This window comes from Martes martes, assembly GCF_963455335.1.
Source record: "Martes martes genome assembly, chromosome: 4".
Lineage (NCBI taxonomy): Eukaryota > Metazoa > Chordata > Mammalia > Carnivora > Mustelidae > Martes > Martes martes.
The window spans coordinates 150,536,500-150,547,454 of NC_137891.1; the positions used below are offsets into that span (position 1 = coordinate 150,536,500).

The window sequence follows — 10,955 nt, forward strand, 5'->3', positions numbered from 1 at the left end:
ATTGACAGTGTGAGTCAAAAGTAGCCTTTCCCAAAGAGACTTATGCCATTGGAAGGGTGCAAGCTGATTTTATGTATATGCTTTGATGTATTAGAAACAAGGATATGTAATCAATAAGTAATAAGTAATCAATAAGTAATAAGATAAGTAATGTCAATCAATCCTTAGAACTAAACAAGACTAGTTCTAAAAGGTGAGTTAGTTTTATATTTGGAAAAAAATATAATTGGCATGCCAAGCCCTCATGACTAAGATTTTTAACAAGTGAGTTGGTTAAATATTTATTAGGTGCTTACCTTGTGCCAGGCATTATTCTAAGTGTTTTAAAGTATTACTCATTTAATTTAATTCCACTAGAGCCCTCTGACATACATACTTCTCTTATCTCTAAATTGTTTTTTTTTTTTTTAAACAGATGAAAAAACTGAGGCACAGAGAAATTGAGTAACTTGCTTAAGGTCATACAGCTACTAACAGGTAGAGTCAGAATTTGAACCCAAGCAGAAGTCTGGCTCTATAGCCTGTGCTTCTAACTACTTAACCTCACTGTATAGTAACTATGATAGTAGGTGACATTGATCCAGACATTCTATGAGATGCTGTGTATTAATTATTTCATTTAATTCTCACTATAACCCTTCTAAGTAGGTACTCTAGCGTATGTCCAATACTCTGAAAAATGAAGTTCAGAGGGGTTAAATAATTTTCTCAAGTTTATGCAGTTAAGAAGTAGTGGAGTCAGTTTAGATCTATCAAATTTATGTAGGAACATAGATGAAGTCAGATTAATTCTTGAGTTTAGGGAGGCACTTAAAGAAGGCCTTAATCTATAGGTCAGATTTGGGCAGGTCATAGTAAACCATGTCTGTCCTACACAATTTCCTGAGCTTTCCTCTGTTGCTTACTAGTATTTGACTATTTAGACACCTGTCTCTCTTGCTAGACCTCAAGAGCAACAAGGTTATGTCTCATTTGGTTCATTATCCTAAGGACCCAGAATAGGTTAGATATTCATTCATTCATACATTTATTCACTTATTCATTGAGCACTTAGTCTAAGCTGGGCTCTGTCCTGGTATTTGGGTTATAATAGTGAACAGAACAGCTATTGTATTTATTATCATGGAACAATGGAAAAGGGACAATAAATAATTATACAAATATATAATTTAACATGTTTTAAATAGACAAACTGAATAGTGTGTGAATTATCTCAATAAAACTGTTAGAAATTGTGATAAGTTCTGCATGAGGTAGGACTCTTGTTATGGCAAGTGATAGAATCCCAAATCAAACTAGCTTTAAGTTTTTAAAAATTAAAAAAAAATTTTTTTAAATAGAATTTATTAGCTCTTATAGCTGGAAAGTCCACTAGACCTAGGATTCAATTGCATGTTCCATTTCTCAACTTTGCTAATCCCTTCAGCCTCCTTCCTTCTCCAAACTCTATAAGGAGTAAGATGGATGATGGCAGCTCCAGATTATCTTCCCAACTCCTGCAAAAAAAGGCCTTCTGTGTCCCAGCTGCCATATATCAATGTCAGGGAAGACTGTGATTGGCCACCCCTGAGTCACATGCCTGTCCCAGTGGCGGGAGGAGGCGGGTATGATAACCTATAGTGCCACCACAACTCTTTAAAATAGTGATTCCCTAAAGGAAGGAATGGTGGGCAGATAAAAGTAACATAAGTTACAAGTGCTATGAAGAAAGTGAGAAAAGAGAAAGCTAATTTTAGACTGGAGACTCAAGATCTTCTGAGAAAGTAACACTGAAGCTGAGAACTAAAAGATGAGAAGTTAGCCAGGCAGAGTGGGTGTGAGTGTGTGTGTGGGTGGGTATGTGGGGGGAAGCAGAGGGCCATATTCCAGATCAAGAATAGTCCTAATGTGGGGTAGAGCTTGAAGCACTCATGATACTGAAAGAAGCCCATGCCACAGGGACTAGACAATCAAGGGGAGAGTAGTATGAGGGGAGAGTAGAGAGGCAGGCAGGGGCCAGGTCATGAAGGGTCTTGTGGACCATGTTAAGACTTTTGCAAGGATGTGATCAGATCCGGGAACAGTGAGGGAGGGTGCTCAGCCTTCCTCATCCCCACATCCATCCTATCCCTCTTCTGTTCCAACAATTAAGTAAGTTTCAGTGGTGTGCTGGCCACCATAGTAGTGCTTCTCTTCTGCTTTATGGGATTCCTCTTCAGGATTCCCTTTCCTTTAGCTTTTCTCAGCTCACTAGGCCAAGACTAGTGATACGGCCAGCAACTAGCTTTTATTAAAGCTGTGAGTAGCAGCAGGTTGTCAATATCCTCAAAGTTCCTGGGACATGGGTGAGACCATGGAGTCACTGAGGCAAGTGGATCTTTGGGAGAGTGCAGGAGTTTCAGGGACTCCTGTTCTTTTTTTTAAGATTTTATTTATTTATTTGACAGAGAGAGACACAGTGAGAGAGGGAACACAAGCAGGGGGGGTGGGAGAGGGAGAAGCAGGCTTCCTGTCTAGTAGGGAGCCGATGCGGGGCTCGATCCCAGGATCCTGGGATCATGACCTGAGCCAAAGGTAGATGCCTAATGACTGAGCCACCCAGGTGCCCCAGGGACTCCTGTTTTAAGAAACATGGCATTTTAGGGCCTCTGCCTTCCTGTGATCCTCAGAAAGGGACTTCTTGTCCCTCCCCTAAATCTGAATGCAAATGGGTCTGGCCAAAACTCAAAGGATAGTAAAAGAGAAATGCACTTCTGCCTACAAGGGAAGGAGAGATCCATTTACAATGTGGTTTTGTAACACACACATACACTCATTCCCACAAAGTATAGTGGAGTTAGGAGGCTGAGGGTTAGGAGTTAGGAGGCTGAGGGTTTTATCCTGTTTCTGCCGCTAGTTTACTATGTGACCTTGAGCATCGTGTTTCCTGTCCCTGGGTCTTAGTTTGGCCATCTGAAAAACAGGATTTGGATTCATTGAATGGGAAGGTACATTTGGCTCTATTCCTCTTTGAGTCCATGATTTCAGTTCCCATAATTCCTATTTATCACCCAGACTCCATAGACCCTTATACACTGCCTTGCTTATTTTAGGTGCCTGTTAGATGTTGTGGTGTTTTTTCATTTGGTGTTTTTGGGTTTTTTTATTTTTTGGATTGGAATGAACAATTGAAACCTGCATCACTGAGCCTGGTTACAGAGAATCAAAGACCCAATTGACACTGATAGTAACTAACTTTGGTGCAGTGACTATAGTTTACAAGGTGTTTTCACAACAATTTTCTGTGATCCTCACTCTTACTTCTAGCCTGGAAGATGCCATTATCATCAGCTCCATTATACCGATGAAGAAGCTGAGTCCACACTCGTGTTTTCTTGCACACAATGAGCTGTGCCACACTTCTGTGTCTTTATTTTTTCATTTAAAGATTATGTAACTTTTCTAAATGATTCAGGTAACAGGTATTAGGTCCAGTACTCAAACTCAGGCTTCGGACTAAAAATCTTAATGTCCCCATTATATCATCATCCAGTGGTGTTTTCCCAAAAAGCTTGCCATGGTTTCTCATCAAATTTCTACCCTCAGTCACAGTGTTAGTGAGATTTCTTTAGTGATAACATATAACTCAAGTTAGGAACTTAGATAATAAAGGTTTGTTTCTCACAGATGCTAGCTACAAGTCAGCTGTGACTCTGTTCCATGTGTCTTCTTACTCTGGGATCCAATCTGAGGTGGCTAAACGAGACAAAGGCTCTTAAATCTTCTATTGGGACTTGGAATGCCCACATCCATTGGCCAAAGCAAGTCAGATGACCAAATCTAATGTCAGTGGAACAGGGATATATTCCTCCCACAAGAAGGCTCTGCAAGCCACTTGCCAGTTGGAAGGGGAGCCAGATCCTCTAGAGGAAGGCAAGGGAATGATCTGCCACAATCACCTAACACATGATGGACCCTGGGGACACAGAGGTGAGTGGGTTCCCTGCCCTTAAGATGCTCATTGATGGGACACCTGGGTGGTACAGTCAGTTAAGTGTCTGACTCTTGGTTTTGGCTCAGGTCATGATCTCAGGGTCATGAGATCCAGCTCTATATTGGGCTCTGTGCTCGGTGCTGAGTCTGCTTGAGATTCTCTTCCTCTCCCCCTCCCCCTTGCTCTAGATAAATAAATTAAATCTTTAAAATAAATAAATAGGGATGCCTGGGCGGCTCAGTAGTTAAGCGTCTGCCTTCGACTCAGGTCATGATTCCCGACATGGGATAGGGCCCCATGTTGGGTTCCCTACTCCACAGGAAGCCTCCTTTTCTCCCTCCTCCTCCCCCTGCTTGTGTTCCCCCTCTCTCTGTCAAATAAATAAAATCTTAAAAATAAATAAATAAATAAATAAATAAATAAATAAAATATTTTAAAATAAGATGTTCATTGACTAGGGGAACAAAATAATAGAGAGATAATTTCAACATTCTCTGGGTAGATGGCTTTGCCAGTCCTTAGCCTGTGTGCTGTCATTCTTCACTCTTCTCTCTCTCCTGCAAACATGCCCGTCCCTTGCCCAGGGTTTGACATTTGCGGGCTGTGTTTCCCAGGCTCCTGTGACAGTGGCTTCTGTCTGGATTAAGCCAAGGAGAGACACTGGCAAGGCCAAAGGGGCACCTGTGTATTCCCACTTCTCATTCCTCAAGTAGAGGCGGCTGCTCTTCTCTGGCCATGGTTCCAGCTTCTTTTGGCTGTAGTAATGGATTTATTAGTTAGTTTGCAGTTGATGAGCTTTGGTTTCCTCACTATTCTGTCTGCCTCTTTGTTCTTCTATCACCTGTATAACCAATTCCCTCTGGTTTAAATGTTAAGAATAATTCCCATTTTCCTGTTGGAATCTGACTGAAACAACTGTGTAAGGTGCCATGAGAGTACAGTGGAGAGGTACATCGTATGTTCTGAGTGGTGGAGGTGGGGTAGGAAGAGATAGGGAAGGCTCTTTGCAATCAGTGATTCCACAGGTGAATAATGAAGGTGATCGGGAATAGGAGCTGGAGAGTAATAGCATGAGAAATGGCACCAAATAAGAAAGTGTCGGGGCAGGGGTGGGAAGATGGGTGAGCCTCGTGGTGGGTATTATGGAGGGCACATATTGCATGGAGCACTGGGTATGGTGCATAAACAATGAATTCTGGTCCACTGAAAAGAAATTTAAAAAATTAAAAATAAAAAAAAAAGAAGAAAGTGTCAAGAGGTGACTGGGTGGCTCAGTTGGTTAAGTGACTGACACGTTTTTGGCTCAGGTCATAATCTCAGGGTCCAGGGATCAAACCCCATATTGGGCTCCCTGCTCAGTGGTGAGTCTGCTTCAGGATTCTCTCTCTCCCTCTGCCCCTCCCCCTGCTCTCTCTCTCACTAAAACAAACAGATAATCTTTTTTTTTTTTTTAAGATTTTATTTATTTATTTGACAGAGTGAGAAAAAGAGATCACAAGTAGGCAGGGAGGCAGGCAGAGGGAAAGGGGGAAGGCTTAGCAGGGAGCCTGACGTGGGACTCGATCCCACTCGATCCCAGGACTCCAGGATCATGACCTGAACTGAAGGCAGTCACTTAACCAACTGAGCCACCCAGGTGCCCCAAACAAACAGATAATCTTAAAAGAAAAAGTGTCAATGTCTCTGGAGCATGGTATGAGCCAGGAAGATGAAGTTGGGGAAGTAGATAGAGGTCAAGACATGCAGTTTCTTGGGTGCTAAGCCAGTGAGGCTGGGTTTTGCATTAATTAGACCTCTGTCAGTCCCAGCTATATAAATCCAAGTCAAAATAGCTCAAATTATACAGACAGAAGCTGAACAGAATAGAAGAGAAGTTTTCTGTAAGTGAGATGATAAATTCAGTGTGTTGGATGAATGGTCCACATGAAACTCAAAGTTCCTGAACATGAGAACAACTCTGGACAGAAAGGAACACAGTGAGTCCCTTGCCAAATCATCAGTGACTAGAGGGGCATGAGTTGAAGATTGATACATGACAGAGATGGGAGGTATCAGAGTGAGACAGAAAAGGAATTTGAAAATGAAAGTGGAGGAGAGATGTTCTGGGGCAGCATCAGGATGAGGAGCGATGAGTTCAGTTGGTCATGGGTTTTGAGTAGAATTCGGAGGTCAAATTCAGAAGTAGGCAGTGTGGACAAACTCTGTGGGTCTGTGGCAGCTGTCTTTGGATGGGACAGGTAAACATGATCTTGGGGGGTGGTAAGGATTATTTCAGATTCAGCTAAGATTGGGCCCTATTAAAGACAGCAGAAATATTGTTCTGAAGGCAATTAGAGGGAGGAAAGGATGGAGGGCTAGTCTGATTAATTGGTTGTCATCTTCCTGACCTCACTAGGCTCTTAGCTCCTGAGAATCCTTATTAATGAACCTGAGGAAAAGGTTACCATCTGGGCCTGCCAATGAAGGGCCTTCCAGAAGTCTGACAGTAATTGGTTGGGTATGCATTTGGGGTGGTTCTGCTAGGAAAAGAGACCCATGAGCTGGCTAGGGCCATGAGCTGCTTATTTGAATCAGAGCTCTGATACCTTGGGTACTTTTGAGATGACAGTGACGACATCTCCTTGGCATGACATATGAGCTCTCCATGAGTCTCCACGAGACTTAGTGCTTCATTGCTCATCACTTTGGGCTTTCTGCTCTAATGATAGCAAACTGCTGTTCTTTGCCCCGTTATCTGTGCTCATGCTGTTTCCCCTGCCTAGTAGGCTACACATGCATGTGCTCACACATACACTCAAAATCACCTGTCTTTAGCTGATATCTGCTTAAGAATCACCTTCTCCAAGAAGCCTTCCCTGGCTCCCAGGACAGTTAGGTACCTCCTCTCGTGCCCTGCTAATTCCCTCACTTTTCACCATTCCAGCATTTATCACTGTGCTGTCATCAGTGTGTCTGTTTCCCAAGGAGACTAGGATCTCCTTGAGGGCAAGAACTCCTGATTCACCTCAGTGTCCTCATGCATGTTGAGCTGAGCTCTCATGACCCTCACTGTCCACATTCTCTCAAGCACGCCCTCCATGCTCATTCCCAACTCCTTCATTAATCTGTTCATCAACCAACACTCACCAAGCACCTATTCCTCTGGCTAGTGCTGGGGCTCAGATGAATGACATAGTCCCTGCTCCAGGAGCTCCTTGTCAAGTGGACTTCTACCATGCTGGGTAACATGTGCTATAGCAGAGGGAAGCACAGAGGGAAACGAAGGGGCTGTATTTAAGCCGAGTCTTGAAGAATGAGAAGTAAGTTAGGTGAAGAGTTCTGCTCATTGCTAGCCTTAAAGTCTCCCCTGTCCACCAACTTCTGGAAGCCTCCTCCTGCAGCCTCCTCCCCTGCCGCACTCTCTCTCCCCTGTATTCCAGCACAGCCTCTGGTTTGCTGTACCTGGTTAGTAAGTGTTACAGTGTGTTTGGTTACTGTTCCAACTGAGCGAGACAAGGGGTCATAAGGGATAGAGCCCTGGCTTATGCCCATCTCCGAGTCTAGGTTTTCCTACTTGTACATTACAAATAACTTCTGCCTTGCCCTACCCTGCTCACAAGGTTTTAAAATTATATTTTTGAACTGTTATAGGCTCTCCCCATTCCACAGATGAAGAAATAGAGGGTGAGAGAGATTGAACAACTTGCCCGAGGTCACACAGCTAGTAGCTGACAGGGACTATATTCAAATCCAGACTGTATGACTCCTGGGCCTCTTCCCACAGCCCACCTATACAACATGGCATGTCCTTTCCTTGATGCTAATTCCTCAGAAGGGATTTGTGCCCCTGGCCTTGACCTGTGTCCTCATCTTCATCCATACTGATAGTTAGAGCCCATTTCCTTCTTTACCTGTTTTCCCCTTTCCGAGGCAAGCAACACACTTCCTCCACCTCCCCAAACATTGTCATTTACCAGGAAGTCAATTTTTATGATATTCATTAATGAAGACATGCTGGGGGGGCAGTGCTCTGAAGCTGACGGGGTTTCTGTGGCCCAGATAACGAACCAGTAGCCACCTCCTTCTTTATCACGTGGCCACAGCTAGGGTGCACTTCTGCTGCTGGCCTTTCTCAGGTTATGAAATGGGCCACAGAGAGGCTGTCAACCAGAGGAGGCCTGGGAGGAGCTGGGAGTGCCTTCAAGCTGAGATGGCAGGGGAAGAAGAACCCTGTCTGTACCTGGGGGCTTCAGCCCTCTCTGTGGACAGTGCACTAATAGGGAGAAGGATGGAGGAGGAAAGAAGGCCCCTCCTTTGTGGGGAAATATGATAAAAGAAGAGAAATGGGATGAAGAGGACATGAGAAGAGCAAGGTGAAAGTAGAGAGAAAGCAACTGTCATTCCAACAGGCAACTCTGGGCAGCAGTTAATCCATCGTCTCGCTCAATTCTCCCAATTGCTCTCAGTAGAAAGGTACTGTGGCTATTCCCACTTGACAGCCAAGGAGCCCGAGACTGAGAGGCTAAGTGATTCAGAGAAATAAAGTGACTTGCCCAGATTCAGACACTGTGGTAGTCAAATTAAAGCAAAGGGGGCCAGGGCGCCTGGGTGGCTCAATCAGTTAAGCGTCTGCCTTTGGCTCAGGTCCCAGATCATGGTCCCAGGGTCTTGGGATTGGGCCCCCCACCTTGGACTCCCGGCTCAGTGGGGAGTCTGCTTCTCCCTCTTCCTCTGCCCCTCCCCCTGTTTCTGCATGTGCTGTCTGTCTCTCTCTAATAAATAAATAAAATCTTAAAAAAAAAAAAAGGCAAGAGGGGGCCAAAGGGACTTATAAAGAAGGGGAAGATATGGTCAAGGAAATTGAACGGGAGAAAGAAAAAAAAGGAAGGGAGCAAGAGAAGTGGGAGACAGGGCTATGTATGGACGTGGAGGCAGCCAAATCCAGATCTAAACCCAATTTCTGCTAATATAACTATGTGACCTTGTGTGAGTTATGTAATCTCTTGGAGGCTTCATTTTCTCATTTATAATTTGAAGATGATTAGATTTACCCACAGGCTGTTGTGAGGATGAAGTAAGATAGTATTTCCCAAGCTCCTGGCATAGTGTCTGACATTTAGTAGGTGCTCAACAAATATAAAGAATCCCAAGGAGAAAGTATGAGGAACATAAGGGAAAAGAAGGAGTGACATGAGAGGGAAGAGAGAAGGTTTTGAGGAGAAAAAAAGATGGGCCTGGAAGGAGAAGAAAGAAGAAGGCAGATGGACAAAAGAGGAGGGAGGGAGGAAGGAGACTGGGGTAGGAACATGTAGAGAAGAGCTGCCACCAACCTGGCCAGAATTCCACAGCTGGGAAGCAGCTATGTTGTCTGAATCAAGAGGGTCTTTCTTATTTCTCCCAGGACAGCCAAGTTCTGCTTATTGTTCCAGAAAGTGTCATTCAGGATCATAAGGTACAAAACAGACGAGAATATCTCACACTTCAAGTGCAGTCCTCAGGTGCCTTATGTTGGATTTGTGTGGAGAGGAAGAGATACAGGGGAATTCCAGGGGGGATCTGTGGAGGAGGAACCTCATGGAGTGGAGATACACCAGTGAGTTTGGGATGGAAAGGGCAAATGAAACTTTGCTTGTTCAGTGTGGATCTTGGGGTGCCTTCCAGATCCTAGACTAGAGCTTGCCAGGCTGAGATGAGTGGAAGGCAGGGGAAAGAGGAGGAAAAGCCCTGGTCAAAAAGGTCAAAGCCTGGACTTTGTCAAACACTGGTTCCTCTGTTTATCTTGGGCAAGTTGGCTTGTTTCTCTAAGCCACAGTGTCTGCATTAGTGAAATGGAGAGGGTCTGCAGAGGAGACATGAGGATCTGATAAAGTAATGGATGTGAGAAACGCATTGGGAGAATGTGAAGTGCTATGTACACATATTGAAATATTCACTCTTTCAGAAAACACCTAATGACACCCACTCTGTGTCAGGCACAGCGCTATACACTTTACCTGCATTATCTTGTTTAATGAGGTAGGTAAAATTATCCCCATTTATAAACCAGGGAGTTGATTCATAAAGAGAATTAGGTGACTTGCTTGGGATAACACAGCTGGCCAATGGTAGAACCAGGATCTAGCTGACTCTACAGCCAGTGCAGGTAATCCTTGCCCTGTACCACCTCTTTATTTATTTTTTACTTTTAAATTTTATTTTAATTTTGTTAAAGGTTTTATTTATGTATTTGAGAGAAAGAGTGAGTGAGAGGCAGAGAGCATGAGCGGGGGAGGGGCAGAAGGAGAGGGAGAAGCAGACTCCCCACTGAGCAGGGAGCTCAATTCCAGGACCCCAGGACCATGACCTGAGTTGAAGGCAGATGCTTCCGTGACTGAGCCACCCTGGGCACCCCTGTACCATCTATTTAAAGCAGTATCCTCTGCCATGGAATTAGGCCTCCTTGCTTCACTGCTTTGCACCGGCTATATTAATCCGGAGTTTTCTGGCCAGGGGGGCATAAAAAGGAAGGGAAAAATCCTTACTCTTACCTCTCTTCTCTCCTTAGGGTTTGACTTCTTTGAAGCCAGTGCCAAGGAGAACATCAGTGTGAGGCAGGCCTTCGAGCGCCTGGTAGATGCCATTTGTGACAAGATGTCTGATTCGCTGGACACAGACCCCTCCGTGTTGGGCACCTCCAAGAACACCCGTCTCTCAGACACCCCACCGCTGCTGCAGCAGAACTGCTCGTGTTAGGCAAGGCCCACCCTCCTGATCTCCCCTTCTTGTGACTCCATACCCACTCTGCTTCCCCTATTACACTCGATCCACCTCCAGCCCCATGCAGGCTGAGGACAGCAGCAGCTGTCCTTTGCCTGCAGCAGAGGTGGAAATGTGCCCCCTGAATTCTCTGTAGATAGTCCCACTAATAGACACCCAGTCCTAGACTAAGAGCCAGGTCACAGCATGGGTAGAGATTCATTTTACAAAGGAAGACTCCATCTTGCAAAGGGGATTCACTTCAGGGACTTGGGAATCGAGTCTCTTT

At 44.6% G+C, this 10,955-nt stretch overlaps 1 protein-coding gene across 1 annotated transcript in view; it reads left to right on the top strand.

Moving 5' to 3' along the window:
* Positions 1 to 10,663, top strand: part of RAB3B (RAB3B, member RAS oncogene family) — a gene marked incomplete at its 3' end in the record, with an annotated part of 62,942 nt that extends 52,279 nt beyond the window's left edge. The window contains exon 5 of the mRNA XM_080801366.1: positions 10,476 to 10,663. Within this exon, the coding sequence (XP_080657492.1) occupies positions 10,476 to 10,663 (188 nt within the window). The remainder of the gene's footprint in view (positions 1 to 10,475) is intronic.
* Positions 10,664 to 10,955: the final 292 nt, after the last annotated feature.